Source organism: Oncorhynchus mykiss, chromosome 17, assembly GCF_057628025.1.
Source record: "Oncorhynchus mykiss isolate SJ-2025 chromosome 17, ASM5762802v1, whole genome shotgun sequence".
Classification (NCBI taxonomy): Eukaryota; Metazoa; Chordata; class Actinopteri; order Salmoniformes; family Salmonidae; genus Oncorhynchus; species Oncorhynchus mykiss.
The window spans coordinates 59,283,772-59,303,783 of NC_143038.1; the positions used below are offsets into that span (position 1 = coordinate 59,283,772).

General features: G+C 41.3%; 3 protein-coding genes across 4 annotated transcripts; 1 reads left to right on the top strand and 2 right to left on the bottom strand.

Moving 5' to 3' along the window:
* Positions 1–210: 210 nt before the first annotated feature.
* On the bottom strand, positions 211–1,931 carry avpr2b.1 (arginine vasopressin receptor 2b, tandem duplicate, 1). Its single transcript, XM_021570510.3, has 2 exons — positions 936–1,931; positions 211–726 (listed from the first exon to the last, which is right to left on the bottom strand). The coding sequence occupies exons 1-2, from the start codon at positions 1,798–1,800 to the stop codon at positions 521–523; spliced, it is 1,071 nt and encodes a 356-aa protein (XP_021426185.1). The 5' UTR covers positions 1,801–1,931; the 3' UTR covers positions 211–520.
* A 437-nt stretch (positions 1,932–2,368) lies between these two features.
* Positions 2,369–7,472, bottom strand: trnt1 (tRNA nucleotidyl transferase, CCA-adding, 1). 2 transcript variants are annotated; one of them, XM_021569795.3, is made up of 8 exons: positions 7,365–7,472; positions 6,875–7,027; positions 4,896–5,089; positions 4,522–4,660; positions 4,296–4,422; positions 3,962–4,155; positions 3,493–3,746; positions 2,369–3,340 (listed from the first exon to the last, which is right to left on the bottom strand). In XM_021569795.3, exons 3-8 carry the CDS (start codon positions 4,971–4,973, stop codon positions 3,092–3,094), a joined length of 1,041 nt encoding a protein of 346 aa, XP_021425470.1. In that variant the 5' UTR covers positions 4,974–5,089; positions 6,875–7,027; positions 7,365–7,472; the 3' UTR covers positions 2,369–3,091. The 2 variants fall into 2 exon arrangements, with proteins under 2 accessions (XP_021425470.1, XP_021425469.1); XM_021569794.3 differs by having other exon boundaries at positions 6,885–7,027; positions 7,365–7,471.
* A 155-nt stretch (positions 7,473–7,627) lies between these two features.
* arl6ip5a (ADP-ribosylation factor-like 6 interacting protein 5a) lies at positions 7,628–11,613 on the top strand. The gene is made up of 3 exons (XM_021569796.3): positions 7,628–8,209; positions 10,109–10,326; positions 10,517–11,613. The coding sequence occupies exons 1-3, from the start codon at positions 8,031–8,033 to the stop codon at positions 10,693–10,695; spliced, it is 576 nt and encodes a 191-aa protein (XP_021425471.1). The 5' UTR covers positions 7,628–8,030; the 3' UTR covers positions 10,696–11,613.
* Positions 11,614–20,012: the final 8,399 nt, after the last annotated feature.

Genomic DNA, 20,012 nt, shown 5'->3' on the forward strand with positions numbered 1-20,012 from the left:
GGTCTGGCTGATTTCTTTTGATTTTTCCATAATGTCAAGCAAAGAAGCTTTGAGTTTGAAGGTAGGCCTTGAAATACATCCACAGGTACACCTCCAATTGACTCAATTATGTCAATTAGCCTATCAGAAGCTTCTAAAGCCATGACATCATAACTGACTTGCCAAAACTATAGTTAGCTAACAAGAAATTTCTGGAGTGGTTGAAAAAACAGTTTTAATTTTCCAAGCTGTTTAAAGGCACCGTCAACTTAGTGTGTGTAAACTTCTGTCCCACTGGATTTGATACAGGGAATTATAAGTGAAATAATCTGTCTGTAAACAATTGTTGAGAAAAATTACTTGTGTCATGCAGAAAGTAGATGTCCTAATCAACTTGCCAAAACTATAGTTTGTTAACAAGACATTTGTGGAGTGGTTGAAAAATTAGTTTTAATGGCTCCAACCTAAGTGTATGTAAACTTCCAACTTCAACTGTATACCTCAAGCTCTATCAGCCCGAGAGAGCGCTGTGCCGCTTGTTTCATCTGGATTCGGAAAGACTCTTAAAACTGATGTACAAGGAGCTGACCACAGTGGCTTCTTCTTGTATGGAGTCCTTAATGTCCGACTGGCTAACACACACCGCCATGAGTCTCTTGGGGAGCTTCCCACTGAAGAGCAGGTAGATGCAGGGGTTTGCACAGCTGTTCAGACTTGCCAGAAGCATCAGGATAGAGAAAGTTGCAGCTGAAATCGATATTAAAACACAGAATATCATTATCAAGTAGCAGCATCCTGATTCATAATTCTATACATTTTAGCATAGGCCTACCCCAATAGAAGATAAATAAATTAAACCTACGTTGTAAAGTTTTAATTCAGGCATTAAAACATTTGACAATATGATTGAATTCTAGTAGAATTGTAAGTTTTTCTGAATATTGAAGAGCACTTACTCTCAGTGGGTGCTTGGACATCCCAGACAGACCACAGCTGGACAGTGAAGAAAGGAGTCCAACAGATAATGTAGACAAGAACAATAACCACAGTCATCTTCACGGTCTTAATCCTGGCTTTGGACACTCCAGCAACACTACTGGTCCTGGAGTGCAGAGGTTTGTTGACAATTTCCGATGCTTGATGTGTTTTCATGTGAAAGTTGATTTGAACAGCTCGGCAAATACGCACCTGGCAAACGATAACAGTTAAGATTGGCAACACAAATATCACCAGAGTGGTCCAGGTCACGTAAGCTTTTAGTCCCCAAGGTTTGATGAAGTCAGCCCAGCAGTCATAGACACCAGGCGCAATTTGAACTCGGGAGAAGATGAACAGTTGAGGGAGACTGCCGAAGAGGGACACGGACCATGCAACGCACACAGGCACGTTCCAGCTCGCTCTGCGCCTTTGGAAAGTCACCATGGGGTTACAGATGGCTTGGTAGCGATCAATGGTCATCACTACAATCATGTAAGTGGAGGCAAACATGCCAACGACCTGCATGTATTTCACCAGGCGGCACATTATGTCAGGACCAATGAATCTGTCCGTTACATCCCACATCAGCTGCGGACAAACTTGGAAAAAGGTGACCACCAGGTCTGCCAGGCAAAGGTGAAAAACAAAGACGCGCATCCTCGACAGCTGCTTCCTCCGCTTCCACAGCACCAATAGCAGTACAAAGTTTAACATTGCGGCACTGAAAAATATGATGCTCAAAAGGGCTATTTCAACTCGAGCCAAGCGCTCATCACGAGGCACATCTTCTGCCAATTCCGTTTCCAAACTTATATTACTACTATTTGAAGTAAAGAAAGTCATAATTTAGCTACAAAATGACACAATTTTAAGATAAAAACTCAAATAATTCGGTCCTTAAGTTAATGTTCACGAATAGTTCAAATATAACCTATCAACTGCACAGCATATCACAATAACCAAAATCTGCCTTGGAAAATGTATGCAAATGAAATAAACATTTCCTTGTGAAAATGTACGCATAATTATTAACAGACTAAAGACGTTAACTGTTCTACAGCAATTGTTTAAAGGATAGACCTAGAAAGCGTCTTGACGCGCGAAAACTTAGGAGGTGGATGTCACCAAGTGCGTGCAACGATGTGAATAGAGGAGAGTCGGCAGCAGCAAATTATTTATATATACATTGGATGCGCAGCAGGAGGGAGGGGCTATGCTTCTGCGTCCTTACAATAACGCCTTCTATACATTTTATAAATAAATTATACATCTGGAAAGGTTATACCGGTACTCACTGCAAAAGGCAGAAAGTGGCATGCAATAGTACAACATGATAGGACTAATAGGCATCACACAGTAAGCAGCATATATATATATATGAATATCAAAATTAAGGAGAATACCATTGGTATTTTGTTCAAGTCAAGCTTGGGCTTTATTATATGTGTCACTTAAGTATCATCCTTTCAAAGTTAGGCTATAGTTTAACCTTTTACACACCATCTTCCATCTATGAAACATTAATTAAATAGACTAAATATTAAATAAGAGAAAACACACTATACACAAGCTGATTTCACCCTCAAGCCATTTGATGAGTTGTCAAAAAAAAAAATCTAAATTCCTGGAGTCATGTTTTTTCTCAGCCCATGAAATACAGATTTATTCAGTTCACTATATTGGTCAAAGACCGGCTTTCTGAGATATGATTATAGGGCATGTAAAACAATTACACATTGCTCATTAGCCTTTCATTGCTCAAATCTCTCCAATCACCATTGAGAATTGGCAAAATATCCAGTTTTCCACTTAATCGTATTGACTGAATTCCAACTAAAATCCCAACAGCAGACTGGCCAATCTCAAAGGAATTGCAGGGGCAGGAAATGTACAAAATAATAGTTCTGATATCAATAATGCCACAGATGTTGAGATACTGCAGTGGCTTAGGTTGATTACAAACTTTCTTCATAGGACATCGGTGCAGCTGAGAGCATAATACCCAAACTCTTAAGTGCTGCACTGGGCTAAATTAGATAAACACAGTAAATATGATTCAGTCCTTGTGGGGTTTCTTTCTCATTCTCATATTCAACACTGTGTATGAGCGGGTAACACCTGATACACACTGGAATTATGTCTTGTTAACATGACAAAGCAGCTCGTCTTTGTCCATCTGGTAACGGCTCCTTTTCCACACGTCTCGTAGGTTCTGTAGGGTAGTACCGATCTCCTTGCCTGAGGTGATGCCCATCTTCCTCAAGTCATGCCCACTCACGGGGAAGCGAGGAATGGACCATCTGCTCATCTCTGCCAGTAACTTGTCTTCTCCCTGGTACTTGAGCAGTTCACATACTTTACTCTGAGCATCCACCTCCCGACTCTGCAAACAAGATACATAGAAATGATCTATCAGACCATGTGGTTCTGTCAGATTGGGCTTCATACACTCAGTTCCAAAAAGGACACCATCTTGACAGTCTTTATTTAAATACAGTAAGTGGTATTACATCAACTCATTTTGACTGTGCTTACATCGATGATAAAGTCAGTGTAGGGCTTCAGGCTGTCTGGATCATCCTGGGACTTATGGAGGTCCTGTCTGTGTTTGACCAGGAACAGACCCAGGTTCTTCTCCTCCCTGGAGACCTTCAGCCTCAGGTCCATCTTTTCCACATCCTGGGAGCAGCGGAACAGGGCCGACAGAACAGTCACGGGCTTGGGAGAATGGTCCTTCACATGCTCCCAGATCCGCTTCATCTCCTCCACATCGCCCTCTGCAGGTAAACCTTGGAATAAAAGTATAACTCTTACACAACTACAATTACAATAACATCTAAAAATACCTATGCTCTAGCTAAGAACATTTCTAGTGGTCTGTCACCGGGATGCCCTAAATATAGTGCTTTGAGGTATGCTTTATGTAGTTGGTTGCATGGTTACTATAATTGGTTGCATGATTCCCCATAACATTGTTCTTAGTAAACAGGGCTTTCTCCCTCACCTATGTACTGAGCCAGGCCCAGCTCATACATGACCTTTAGTAGGTGGGCAGCATGGTTACCCACCACCATCTTCTTCAGCTCAACCCAGATGCGCTCCCCTGATATGGCTGCCAGGCCACAGGCGTTTTCCCTGATGGCCTCCAAGGTGGCAGGGTCATGTTCTGCTGCCTTTACTGACACCCGGCCATAAAACCTGGGAGCAGACCGGGGGAAATACACAAGGACAGAAATAACATGCAGAAACCCTCACATACTAAAGTTTAATTTGTTAATAGCCATAGCCAAGTCCAACAAACACCTGCCCCATTTACACCCCAGACAAGTCTAGATTACCTGAAGTATCGTAGTATTCTCAAGTAGTCCTCCTGAATCCTTTGCTCAGCACAGCCAACAAACTGAACCTTTCGGTTCTTGAGGTCCTCATATCCTTGGAAGTAATCATATAGGGTCCCATCTAACCCTGTTTGGTCAGAAATCAAATAAGACATGGTTTATCCCCCCTTCTAATGTCAAGTTTGGCATTCATTCCAGAAGGGGTGAAAATATACTATAAACACACCTAAAAACATGGAGTTGATGGTGAGGTCTCTACGCTCGGCGTCTTTTTGCCAGTCTGTTGTGAACTCTACCTCTGCATGACGTCCATCCGTCTCAACATCTACACGCAGTGTGGTCACTTCAAAGTTCTCATTGTGAAGCTAGAGATGAAAAGACAAATGTCATGTGTTTTAAAGCAACAAACACACAGGCCTACTGTACAGCAGAATTCACACTACATTGACTTTTAACACTTCACCCCATCGTAACAAAATCAGAATGTAGAAAGAAATGTAGTGTAAGAGAACATTTCAGCATCCAAAATGTGAGACTGATGTGATCTGGAATATTTGTGTATAGCTGGTCAAACTGCACATCAATCTTGGGTACTCTTACTCGAGCAGTGATGGTCCCATGCTTCTCTCCTTTATTGTTGATCATCCTGATCCCTGCATTCTGGAACATGCTCTTCATCTCCTCTGGTGTTGCTGTGGTCGCAAAGTCCACATCCTCTGGCCGCTTCCCAGACAAGAGGTCCCTCACAGCACCGCCTGCTATCCTCAGCTCAAACTTGTGCTTCTCAAAGATCTCTATGGAGAAATACAGTAGGGCAGAAAAGTATTTAGTCAGCCACCAATTGTGCAAGTTCTCCCACTTAAAAAGATGAGAGAGGCCTGTAATTTTCATCATAGGTACACTTCAACTATGACAGACAAAATGAGAAAACAAATCCAGAAAATCATATTGTAGGATTTTTAATGAATTTCTTTGCAAATTATGGTGGAAAATAAGTATTTGGTCACCTACAAACAAGCAAGATGTCTGGCTCTCACAGACCTGTAACGAGTGGAGGACAGGCTCCTCTGTCCTCCACTCGTTACCTGTATTAATGACACCTGTTTGAACTTGTTATCAGTATAAAAGACACCTGTCCACAACCTCAAACAGTCACACTCCAAACTCCACTATGGCCAAGACCAAAGAGCTGTCAAAGGACACCAGAAACAAAATTGTAGACCTGCACCAGGCTGGGAAGACTGAATCTGCAATAGGTAAGCAGCTTGGTTTGAACAAAATCAACTGTGGGAGCAATTATTAGGAAATGGAAGACATACAAGACCACTGATAATCTCCCTCGATCTGGGGCTCCACACAAGATCTCACCCCGTGGGGTCAAAATGATCACAAGAACGGTGAGCAAAAATCCCAGAACCACACGGGGGGTCCTAGGGAATGACCTGCAGAGAGCTGGGACCAAAGTAACAAAGCCTACCATCAGTAACACACTACACCGCCAGGGACTCAAATCCTGCAGTGCCAGATGTGTCCCCCTGCTTAAGCCAGTACATGTCCAGGCCCGTCTGAAGTTTGCTAGACAGCATTTGGATGATCCAGAAGAAGATTGGGAGAGTGTCATATGGTCAGATGAAACCAAAATATATATTTTTGGTAAACTCAACTCATCGTGTTTGGAGGACAAAGAATGCTGAGTTGCATCCAAAGAACACCATACCTACTGTGAAGCATGTTTTTCTGCAAAGGGACCAGGACGACTGATCCGTGTAAAGGAAAGAATTAATGGGGCCATGTATCGTGAGATTTTGAGTGAAAACCTCCTTCCATCAGCAAGGGCATTGAAGATGAAACGTGGCTGGGTCTTTCAGCATGACAATGATCCCAAACACACCGCCCGGGCAACGAAGGAGTGGCTTCGTAAGAAGCATTTCAAGGTCCTGGAGTGGCCTAGCCAGTCTCCAGATCTCAACCCCAGAGAAAATCTTTGGAGGGAGTTGAAAGTCCGTGTTGCCCAGCAACAGCCCCAAAACATCACTGCTATAGAGGAGATCTGCATGGGGGAATGTGCCAAAATACCAGCAACAGTGTGTGAAAACCTTGTGAAGACTTACTGAAAACGTTTGACCTCTGTCATTGCCAACAAAGGATATATAATTGAGAAACTTGTTATTGACCAAATACTTATTTTCCACCATAATTTGCAAATAAATTCATAAAAAAATCCTACAATGTGATTTTCTGGATTTTTTCTCCTCATTTTGTCTGTCATAGTTGAAGTGTACCTATGATACATTACAGGCCTCTCATCTTTTTAAGTGGGAGAACTTGCACAATTGGTGGCTGACAATACTTTTTTGCCCCACTGTACAGGGCTCCCTTGTGAAAGCGTTCTCTCAATGTCCCGGTTTAAATAAAGGTTCATAATATTACAAATCACTAAGTAGAGAAATGGGTTATTTTTAAACTCCCGAGGATAAACTTATTCTGAGCAGTTCTCATCTTCCACTTTCTGCTTGTGAGGTTAAGTGCCACTGACCTAGACTTTGATATAGCCAAATTGGTTGGTAGCAAAAATGTACCTGCTCTCACCTGCTATGCCATTCAGTCCATCGCTGAATAAGGACTTGAACTCTGTAGTCTTCAGCTGCATGGTGAAGAGACTTCTGGCACTCCAAGTGAGACGAACTCTGCTACTCACCACAGGATTCAGGATTCTCCCCCACATCTAGATACTGTCGTTGAGCAGAGCAAGTCAATGTTAGCTATAGCTAGCTGTGGTTAGCTAGCTAACGTTAACTATTGATGTGCAATTGCAGTGAATTAACTTGTGGGGGTTGCCACACACATTCAGCTAGTTTAGAGACTAAACAACTATTGTAATATTATCATTACAGCTAGTAGCTGGTTATCACAGAAATTGGATTCCATGTTCCACTAGCTATTGCTAGATAATTTAGCAAACTGAAGCGAGCATATTGGCTCTTGTAAGAGACATATATTTAAAAAGTACATCTGGTAAAATATAATTGTATCATCATGCAGCTGGCTATTAATCTCATATGGACGGACCTGCAATAAAATATGAATAATTTCCCTTCTTTGGGGATGTTGGTAGAAACATTATTCCCGTTCCATACTTGTTCTGCTACAACAGGAAGTGTACTTACTTTCACCACAGGAAGTCGCTGACTGTGACCAATAAGAGTGTGATTCGTCATAAAAAGGGCGGGGTACAGAAGAAACAACGCGCGATTTCATTCGAATAATTTTTTGAATTACTGTTACTTTGTTGCAATGTATTTGACACTTTTGGCCTCAGTCACTTTGTTACTACAGTTGCGCAATGTCTAGCAGCGTAGAACATTTCCCTAAACTAAGTACTAATGCCATATTTCCACTTGTCAGTTCATTTTGACTGAGCGAGAGAGAGATGAAAATACTGTAAATATATGTATGGTTGATAACTATTTTAAATTGATTCAATAGATTACTCTAAAATCAATTAACTGTTATCAGAGAGATTATAAAACGCATTTTCAGCACGCTAGATAAATTACTCGGTAGCCTCTGATCAGACCATTCATTGATCTATGGGTTCTACAGGGTGGTACTTCGAAAGCTATCGCGAGAAACTGAACATTTTTTTATTTAGTGACTCTTGAATCTGATCTTCTGTTTGCTGTAGCCTACAACAAGCCGAGTCATTATATTATACACTCTTCACACAGTAGCCACATGGCTAGGGTAGAACTCACACCGCTGAAACCCTGGGACGATTTCTTCCCAGGTTCCGACCGATTTGCTAAACCAGACGCGAGAGATTTACCTAGATGGAACAACAGGGTTGTCAACAACTTGCTTTATTATCAGACAAACTATTTTGCAATGGCTATCATTGTTTTCCTTATTGTGGGGTAAGTAGCATGAGACACTGTCCACAATTTGTATCGAGAACATAAAATATCTGGTGTCATACTACACTCAGGTTAAAATGGGCTGGGTGGTATATTAAATGTGCAGAAATAACTCAGCCATTTCCTGTTTGCAAACATTTTAATAGTTTGCCTAATTTCAGTTTATGTGATTAAACAAGCAATGTATGGTGTCGATAATCATTGCACCTTCAAATCTGCAGTACAATATATTTTCAATACCATGAAATAGTATTTTCAGCTGTTTGGAGCTAGTTTACAAAATCGAAAGTAAAAAGACAAACTAAACGTAAGGACGTGAAGCATATAAATAGTGAACATTTTAATAGATATACTGCTTCTTAGACTTGCTCTATAACTTTCATTTTTATGTGAATCTGGTCAGTCGCCCAAAAAGTTACATATTGCAGCTTTAAGTGTTGGTGAACTACAGTAAATCAGATTTCCCAACACTAGTTATAACAGTTAACATCAATTAAAACTACAATCTTGGATTCGTTTATCAGCTAAATGACAGCTGCTCCTTGTTTTGGTATACATTGTTAGGTTTTTCTTGTTTGTGTGTGTGTGTGTGTGTGTATGAACAATGGAGTATAATTTGGGATATGATAGGGTAAAACAGTTGTGCTATTGAGCTGAGCCATTTATACATTCTTAAAGAATAATTTTATCAATGGCCATTAAACAGATTCTCAGATCCCAGATTGCACCTTTAACTAATGCCTGAAATTAAAGTTGGGTCTCATTAGCTAATTATGGATGCAGGGACTCACTTTAAAGTCTAAACATAGGAGCTGCCCATAGCAGCTGTTATGGCACTATGTGGCTACTATGCATGATGTTGATGTTCCTCCAAACGTCACTCTGTAGGTACTGGTCCTCTATTGCCAAACATGTAGCACCCACCTGGGTGATGCAATGGCTGCTGAGAAGCACTCAAAAAGCCACCTCATCTTGGCAGTGGATAATCTCTGGATGCAGTATGCAGTCCTTGTTGTGGTTATTCCCAACAGATGAAAGCCGGGACTGCATTATTTAAATTCAAACAGCCATTTAGCTAGCTATTGCAAATGCAATGCTTTTCTATGTATGTTATCACATTAACATTTCATTTATTTAATTTCACAATGCTTTTATAAAATTAATATAAACCCTTGCTAGTGTCTAATTCGTTATTTTTTTTCTAGAATTGCTCAGATTTACAATGTGTAATTTCACAAATGGTGGTATCCTGTCATGACTGCATAACTAACAATTGATCACCAAAATCACTATAGAGGAAGGGTTTTTACTTTAAAAATGTGGATTCAGTTTTTCGAAAAAATGGTCATCTTTTGGCTAGACCAACATGGTTATGATGACACACCGCTGCTATGGTGGTCAACTACTAGGCCCCTAATCCCTGCTCACTTATCAGCTGCTGTTCTAGATCACAGGGATATGAGAAACAGCTGTCGTTATTCACTGGAGGTTGGGCAAAGTTCACTATTGGAGTCAGAAGACACAACGTCCAGGAGTCATATTATCTTAAACAACACTCTTGAATTAAGTTTGAGACAAACCATTGGAAATTATAGCCCTATGGTGCAATGTTGGGAATGTTATGTCAAAACTACTTGCTGTGTAAATGTCCCACTCATCCTTCAGTGGGTTATTCTTTTGTAGATTCACTTCTGTAACATGTCATCATAATCTTTGAAATTGCTCTCATTGTGGTTGTTAATGAAACATCTTTTGTATAAATATTTGCATTTGGGCTAAAAAGTCACGTTGATGTGTTGACAACCTATCACCACTAGATGGTATCCATGACTACATGAAATATCAACTGTTCCACCCACCCAGCCCTCTCATTATGTTGTGGTATGTGTTTCCCTGCAGGTTTCTCAACCCTATGGGGATGTTCATGGGCATGGCAGTGGTGTCGCTGGTCTTCCTGGGCTCAGTGTGGGCTGGAGAGAATAAGGCCATGATCAAAGACTTTAAGAGGCAGAACCCCACATTATTTGTCATGGCAGTGATGGTAGCCAGCTACTTTCTTATGTCTCTCTTCGATGGTGTCATGGTGTTCATGTTTGGGATCACATTTCCTATTCTCTGTAAGTTTAACGGTTTGGTATTAAATGTTTCTTTAAGTTACACCACAATTATGCCATTGGTAAATAAATAGGCAAACTTGAATTGAAGTTATTCCAATTTGAAAATATCCTGGAGGTATTACTTACATTGGTGTGTTTACATTAGTGCAAAGTAAGGGTATTAATCTGCTTCTATATATTTTGACTTCAGTGATCTTTGTACACGCCTCACTTCGACTTCGCAACATGAAGAATAAACTGGAGAATAAGATAGAGGGGGCGGGGCTGAAGAAGTCACCAATGGGTATTCTACTGGAGGCGCTGGGCCAGCAGGAAGAGAGCCTGCAGAAGATCCAGGAGTTCCTTGAGGGGAAACCCAAGGAAGGATGAACTCTACACAGAAAACCAACAACACACACGCCACAGTCCCTATGTTGTCATAGGTCCCCTATCACATCCCTGTCCTCTGATTAATGGGAACGCGTTCCTTTGCACACCCCCTTTAAGGTGCAGTCTCAATGCATTCAATCAAAGTTGGATAGAAATCATTGTAATACATGTTTGAACACTTCAGCTACAAACCGTATAGCCTATCTCGCATGCAGGTATATGTGTGTTTGTTGGTTTATTCTAGAGAACATGTGTTGAAAACCAAAGCTTTAATTTTACTTCAGAATATTTGTTACTCCACCCAGAACTTGTCAGAACCCTTCTTTCAAGTAGTGATGACAGCATCTCGATACTGGCTCACATCCTTGCTATGCAATGTTGCAAATTACTATTCCTTGTTGAATGTATTTGTGTGTGTAGGTGGGCAAATGTTTCCAAATCCCACATGCAATATTTACACAACCTGTTCATGCTTTGTGACTTTTGTAAATATAACAAGAGTGAAAACATTGTGGTGTTAAAAGCACATCTGTGACCTGACAGATTGAGGTCACTTGGTTTGAAAAAATAAACAAACAGAACTATGTTTTATTGTTCCATGAATGAATTCAGTTCTCGCAAATGAAGCGGCAGTGAATCAGGTTTTTTAAACGCTGTGGATTCTCTCTCTGAAGTGGATACAAACATTGTAATGTGAAAATTCTGATTTGTGGAGAGTAGAACTTTACTACCTTTATTTCTAAGCTTTACTACTTTTTTGGTTACCGTCTTCAAAGGATCTGAATGATTTAATTTATGCATAATTATTTTCAAATAAGAGAATCTGACAGGCTTGCCTATGAGAGGCTGTGAAATCACTGTGGATGATTAATTATGGTGTAAAATAAATATATCACTGCCAAACTATTCTGAAGGCAAGAGAGTATCAAGTGTTTTATTTTGTACAGGGTGTTTTTCCTCACTAAATTCGAAGGTGTATTTAACTGCAACATTGGATGGAAAGTAGCCCTGCGTTTTACTCTAATAAAATGAGAACCAGACTAAAGAACCAAGCCAATGCTTTGTGTCCTGGTGCATATGAGAGAGATGTAGAACTTTAATGTGGTGTATTTCATAATCGCATCAAATGGTCTTTAAACAAGTATATGATTTAGAACTTCAAAGTAATAAGGGGTACTAACCTATGTCCATCAGCATTCACTCAGCACCTCACACTATCTAATCTCCATAGTACCTCCAAGGTTATGGATGACCTAACTTCTCCCTCCTCCCCACTTGTCCCAATGCTAATCAATAGGCTGCAGTAGATTATAGTGAAGAGCAGAGTACTGCACAGTCAGTGACAGAGGGATTCATCTGCAGTCACTCGCTTCCCAACCCCTAAACCTTCTCTGGATTGCGGTGTCAGCTACTTCAACCAGGCTCACATTGGAAATGTATTACAAATCCCAAAGTGGGCTCTCTCTATTGCACTCTCCACTTAGACATCTTGCACATAAAGTTTTTAAGAAAGGTTTATGATTTACATAACAATAGTCTTTGGGGGTGTGTGTGCATATGTGGGAGAGAGAGATAAAGACAAAGTAGAGGGCAGGAGCTGATGACCTCAGGTGCAGTGCTTTAAGTTCATGTTCAGCTGCAAAGCCTTATTTGAGCTCTCAGAGAACTGATTCATGTCCCCTCCTGCAGTACTCTTCCTTCATGCAGACTACATTGATCAACCTGGGAGCACACGAACGCACACGGCCCAGCGGCAGTAAACCCAAGTAAAGTCTAGTCTCAGAGCAGAAAACACAGTGGAGGCCCTTGTTCTCTATCTCTCTCCCCTGCAGCTGTTGTACTTATCCACACAAACATAAGTGTCTGTTGTGTGCAGCAGCTCACCCAACAGGCATGTGTCTTTGGTCTATTGCCTCCTGATCTGAACAGACGTGAAGTGTGAGGCTTTAAGAACAGACACATTATTCTGGCAAGGAGCCTGGTGAGGAAACATCCTTTGTGCTGCAGAGACTCTCAAAAACACATGAATCTTTGTTGTAGTGTGTTTGGAATATTTCAACCTGGACTTAGGGGTAGACGTAACATAGTAAATGTAAATCTGGAACACTACAATTAGAATGATATGTTACGTTTCATATGGTATGTATTAATTTGAGGATTTCCATTATCCATTTTGTATGATATATTACGAATTGCAATTCTTACAATCTGTTAAGAATTTCTTGTGGCTAATATTAGCTAGATGGCTAACGCTAGCTCAGTGGATAATGTAAGCTAGACTAGGGGTTAGGGGTTAAGGTTGGGGTTAGGTTAGGAGTTAGGTTACAGGGTTAGTGTTAGGGTAAGGGTTAGCTAACATGATACGTAGTTGCAAAGTAGGTAAAAAGTAGTAAGTAAAGTTGTTAAATAGCAAAGTTGTTAAATAGCTAAAATGCTAAACTTGCCCATGATGAGATTCAAGCACGCAACCTTTGGGTTGCTTGACGTTCACGTTATACGCCCACCAATCCATCCACCACGACCAACCACCCTACTTTCATTTTTGCCTTAAGTAACCTTCTGTCTTATGTAACCATACCAAATGTTACATATCATACTAATTTGAATGTCCCGGATTTAGGTTTACTATGTTATGTCTACTCTGAGACCTGGATGAGTCATTTGAACTGGGATTCAACAGTGTTATCTAATTGGTCATCACTGTCAGACCATGACCACACCAACAGGTGTCTTTTACTTTCCTGTATGAATACATTTGACCACAGTTGGCTGGCATGTAGTTTGTATTTAGCATTTTGACACACTGTGTTTTCCTCATGTGCTGTTGCTGGTTTGAAGATTACATCTGTCTCTTGTTCTCTTTGTTGCAACAACTCAGTCGTTGGCATGAAAGGTAGTAATTCAGCATAACGCAACATTCATTAAGTGTCAGCTAATCCAGGCACACTTCAACCCTGTGAGCTGGCTGTGCATCCGTTGACCCATCATGCCCCCCGGCATGCTTGGCTTGCCTGAGAGGCTTTGGGATGGTTAAGCTGGTTAGCCTCATCATCACTCCAACAAACAATCTGTCATTCACCAGCTTTGTGCTATGGGGTCTCTCATCGTAAAGCGTGATGTTCACTGTACAACACAGAGATGATGACCATAACAATCCTGTCAGTCTGTTATATCTTGATGAGACCACTTTAACCTGCAGATGAGATATCTCTACCCTATATTACTCATGGGAATGTTATACATGATCTCATGAAAAATGAACTCCAAGTTTAAGTGTGCAGGACACTGATCCAGCTATCCACCCCTCAACTATAAGGAGTATCCCACTGGGCAAAAACTGGTTGAATCAATGTTGTTTCCATGTCATTTCAACAAAAAAATGTAATGTGATGATGAATCAACATGAAAAACAGATTGGATTTGAAAGAAATTCATCAAAGTGAGGGAATTTCATTTTTTTTCACCAAATGTTGAACCTAAATCCAATGACATTGTGAATTTTTGATGATTTCACATTGAATTCACATTCGTTGATAACTCAACCAAATGCAAGTCAAGGTCTGTGCCCAGCGGGATTGTTCCCTGAGCAGAGATAGGATCTTCTGCCCTGAGGCGTGATGACTTACCATCCTGACTTACAGTTGCTTTAACCTGAGCATGGGTTAGCAGCAGGCACGGTCTAGCCACACGTGGGACACATACCTGCATTTGACATCGGGGGAGTGTGTTTGTGGTGTATAGACATACAGAACATAGGGAGCCCATTGTTTGTGTAGTTGTGTGTCAGCTGGAACAGCAGTAGTGATATTCTAGTGCAGCTGGTGTCTAGGGAGGAAGCAGAGAGAGAATGGGGAAGACAGCTGCAGAAGAATGTCTGTCTCTCCCTCCCTTTCTCTTTCTCCTTCTCCCTCTCTGTCCAGGGTAAACTCAAGGACTTGGAAACCTCTGAGACCTACCCAGAGTTCACTGGAGTTTAGAAGCATAACACTGTGAGGAGATAGAGTTGAAGTTGGAAGTTTACATACACTTAGGTTGGAGTCATTAAAACTTGTTTTTCAACCACTCCACAAATTTCTTGTTAATTAACAAACTATAGTTTTGGCAAGTTGGTTAGGACATGACACGTAATTTTTCCAAAAATTGTTTACATACAGATTATTTCACTTATAATTCACTGTACCACAATTCCAGTGGGTCAGAGGTTTACATACACTAAGTTGGCTTTGCCTTTAAACTGCTTGGAAAATTCCAGAAAATAATGTCATGGCTTTAGAAGCTTCTGAAAGGCTAATTGACATCATTTGAGGCAATTGGAGGTGTACCTGTGGATGTATTTCAAGACCTACCTTCAAACTCAGTGCCCCTTTGCTTGACATCATGGGAAAATCAAAAGAAATCAGCCAAGACCTTAGAAAGAAAATTGTAGACATCCACAAAGTCTGGTTCATCCTTGGGAGCCATTTCCAAACACCTGAAGGTACCACGTTCATCTGTACAAACAATAGTACGCAAGTATAAACACCATGGGACCACGCAGCCGTCATACCGCTCAGGAAGGAGACGCATTGTCTCCTAGAGATGAACGTACTTTGGTGCAAAAAGTGCAAATCAATCCCAGAACAACAGCAAAGGACCTTGTGAAGATACTTGAGGAAACAGGTACAAAAGTATCTATATCCACAGTAAAACAAGTCCTATATCGACATAACCGGAAAGTACGCTCGGCAAGGAAGAAGCCACTACTCCAAAACAGCCATAAAAAAGCCAGACTACGGTTTGCAACTGCACATGTGGACAAATATTGTACTTTTCGGAGAAATGTCCTCTGGTCTGATGAAACAAAAATCGAACTGTTTGGCCATAATGACCATCGTTATGTTTGGAGGAAAAAGGGGGAGGTTTGCAAGCCGAAGAACACCATCCCAACCATGAAGCACGGGGGTGGCAGCATCATGTGGGGGTGCTTTGCTGCATGAGGGACTGGTGCACTTCACAAAATAGATGGCATCATGAGGGTGTAAAATTCTGTGGATATATTGAAGCAACATCTCAAGACATCTCAAGCTTGGTTGCAAATGGGTCTTCCAAATGGACAATGACCACAAGCATACTTCCAAAGTTGTGGCAAAATGGCATAAGGACAACAAAGTTAAGGTATTGGAGTGGCCATCACAAAGCCCTGACCTCAATCATATAGACAATTTGTTGGCAGAACTGAAAAAGCTTGAGCGAGCAAGACGGCCTACAAACCTGACTCAGTTACATCAGCTCTGTCAGAAGGAATGGGCCAAAATTCACCCAACTTGTGAATGTGATGAAATAAATCATTCTCTCTAATATTATTGTGACATTTCACATTATTAAAATAAAGTGGTGATCCTAACTGACCTTTTTTTACAAGGATTAAATGTCAGGAATTGTGAATAACTGAGTTTAAATGTATTTGGCTAAGGTGTATATAAACTTCAGACTTCAACTGTACATACAACCCAAGCTGTTGAACCAGGGTATTTACAAACAGCACAGGAATCAAATCCTCCACATGTATTGATCACATCTTTTGCTTTAAAGCAGTATCGAAATACATCGGATGTAGTGATTACAATTTGGTGGCCATATCTAGGAAAACCAAAAGTTCAAAAGGCTGGACCTAATATTGTATATAAGAGGTTCTGCAAGAGGTTTTGTAGTGATTCCTATGTTGATGATGTAAATAATATTTGCTGGTCTGTGGTGCGTATTGACGAGCAATCAGACGCTGCACTTGACACATTTATGAAATTGCTTACTCCAGTTACTAATAAACATTCACCCATTAAGAATATGACTGTAAAAACTGTTAAATCCCTGTGGATTGCTCAGGAATTGAAAAATGTTGTGGTTGAGAGGGATGAGGCAAAAGGAATGGCAAATAAGTCTGGCTGCATAAGCGATTGGCAAACCTACTGCAAATTGAGAAATCATGTGACTAAACAGAACAAAAAGAAGAAGAAACTATACTATGACACAAAGACAAATCATACAGTATATAAACCCAGCAAAAAATAAACGTCCTCTCACTGTCAACTGTGTTAATTTTCAGCAAACTTAACATGTGTAAATATTTGTTTGAACATAGGATTCAACAACTGAGACATAAACTGAACAGTTTCCACAGACACGTGACTGACAGAAATTGAACAATGTGTCCCTGAACAAAGGGGGGGTCAAAATCAAAAGTAACAGTATCTGGTGTGGCCACCAGCTGCATTAAGTACTGCAGTGCATCTCCTCATGGACTGCACCAGATCTGCCAGTTCTTGCTGTGAGATGTTACCCCACTCTTCCACCAAGGCACCGGCAAGTTCCTGGACATTTCTGGGGGGAATGGCCCTCTCCCTCACCCTCCGATCCAACAGGTCCCAGTCGTGCTCAATGGGATTGAGATCCGGGCTCTTCGCTGGCCATGGCAGAACACTGACATTCCTGTCTTGCAGGAAATCACACACCGAACGAGCATTATGGCTGGTGACATTGTCATGCTGGAGGGTCCTGTCAGGATGAGCCCGCAGGAAAGGTATCACATGAGGGAGGTGGATGTCTTCCCTGTAACGCACAGCATTGAGATTGCCTGCAATGACAACAAGCTCAGTCTGATGATGCTGTGACACACCACCCCAGACCATGACGGACACAGTACAGGCCTGGGTGTAACGCTCATTCCTTCGTCGATAAACGCGAATCCGACCATCACCCCCGGTGAGACAAAACTGTGACTCATCAGTGAAGAGTACTTTTTGCCAGTCCTGTCTGGTCCAGCGACGGTGGGTTTGTGCCCATAGGCGACGTTGTTGCTGGTGATGTCTGGTGAGGACCTGCCTTAAAACAGGCCTACAAGCCCTCAGTCCAGCCTCTATCAGCCTATTGTGAACAGTCTGAGCACTGTTGGAGGGATTGTGCGTTCCTGGTGTAACTCAGGCAGTTGTTGTTGCCATCCTGTACCTGTCCCGCAGGTGTGATGTTTGGATGTTACGATCCTGCGCAGGTGTTTTTATACGTGGTCTGCCACTGCGAGGATGTTCAGCTGTCCGTCCTGTCTCCCTGTAGCGCTGTCTTAGGCTTCTCACAGTACGGAAATTGCAATTTATTGCCCTGGCCACATCTGCAGTCCTCATGCTTCCTTGCAGCATGCCTAAAATACTTTCACACAGATGAGCAGGGACACTGGGTCTTTTGGTGTTTTTCTTTCGTGTCCTAAGTTTTCATAGCTGTGACCTAAATTGCCTACCGCATGTTCATTAATTGTTTATGGTTCATTGAGCGAGCATTAAACCCTTTACAATAAAGATCTGTAAAGTTATTTGGATTTTTACGAATTATCTTTGAAAGACAGGGTCCTGAAAAAGGGATGTTTCTTTTTTTGCTGAGTTTAGTAGCATAGTAAAAAGCTTTGGAGCAGCTTAAATTAAATTTTGGGCAAAAAGGCAAACTCAGCTCCATCATTTATTGAATCAGATGGCGCATTCATCACAAAACCAACTGATATTGATTTTTTTATTGGCAAGATGAGCAAACTCAGGCATGACATGCCAACAACAAATACGGAACCAACACATCCAAGTAAAACCGACCAAATTATGAAAGACAGAAACACATTGTGATTTTGAATACTGTAAAGTGAGTGTGGAAGAGGTAAAAACATTATTGTTGTCTATCAATAATGACAAGCCACCTGGGTCTGACAACTTGGTTGGAAAATTGCTGAGGATGATTGTGGACGATATTGCCACTCCTTTCTACATTTCTTCAATCTAAGTTTACAGAACAGTGTGTGCCCTCAGGCCTAGAGGAAAGCAAAAGTAATTATACTACCTAAGAATAGTAAAGCCCCCTTTACTGGCTCAAATAGCTGACCAATCAGCCTGTTATCAACCTTTGGTAAACCTTTGGAAGATGTGTGTTTGACCAGATACAATGCAATTTTACAGTAAATAAATTAACAACACACTTTTAGCACACGTATAGGGAAGCTCATTCAACATTCACGGCATTTACACAAATGACTGATGATTGGCTGAGAGAAAATGATAACAAAACGATTGTGGGAGCTGTTTTGTTAGACTTCAGTGCGGCTTTTGACATTATCGGTCATAGTATGTTGCTGGAAAAATGTATATGTTATGGCTTTACACCCCCTACTATACAGTGCCAACGGAAAGTTTTCAGACTTTTTCCACATTTCATAACGTTACAGCCTTATTCTAAAATGTATTAAATGAAGATAAAAAATCCTTAGCAATCTACACACAATACCCAATAGTGACAAAGCAAAAACAGGTTTTAAGAAATACCTTCTTTATATAAGTATTCAGACCCTTTGCTATGAGACTCGAAATTGAGCTCAAGTGCATTCTGTTTCTATTGATCATCCTTGAGATGTTTCTTCAACTTGATTGGAGTCCACTTGTGGTAAATTAAATTGATTGAACAGTATTTGGAAAGGCACACACCTGTCTGTATAAGGTCCCACAGTTGACAGTGTATGTCAGAGCAAAAACCAAGCCATGAGGTGAAAGGAATTGTCTGTAATGCTCAGAACAGTATTGTGTCAAGGCACAGATCTGGGGAAGTGTGCCAAAACATTGCTGTAGCATTGAAGGTCCCCAAGAACACAGTGGCCTCCATAATTCTTAATTGGAAGAAGTTTGGTACCACCAAGACTCTTCCTAGGGGTGGCCGCCCGGCCAAACCAAGCTATCGGGGGAGAAGGGTCTTGGTCAAGGAGGTGACCAAGAACCCGATGGTCACTCTGACAGAGCTCTAGAGTTCCTCTGTAGAGATGGGAGAACATTCCAGAAGGACAACCATCTCTGCAGCACTCCACCAATCAGGCCTTTATGGTAGAGTGACCAGACGGAAGCCACTCCTCAGTAAAAGGCACATGACAGCCCGCTTGGAATTTGCCAAAAGGCACCTAAAGACTCTCAGACCATAATAAACAATATTCTCTGGTCTGATGAAACCAAGATTGAACTATTTGGCCTGAAAGCCAAGCGTCATGTCTGGAGGAAACCTGGAACAATCCCTATGGTGATGCATCATGCTGTAGAGATGTTTTTTAGCAGTAGGGACTAGGAGACTAGTAGGGATCGAGGCAAAGATAAACAGAGCAAAGTACATGAAGTCCTGAGCGCTCTGTAGCTGGTTTTCAGACTGGGGTGAAAGTTCTCCTTCCAACAGAACAACGACCCTAAGCACACAGCCAAGACAACTCAGGAGTGGCATCTGGACACATGGAACTCTATTTCCACATCAAGTAACTCACTCAAGCAGTAAAA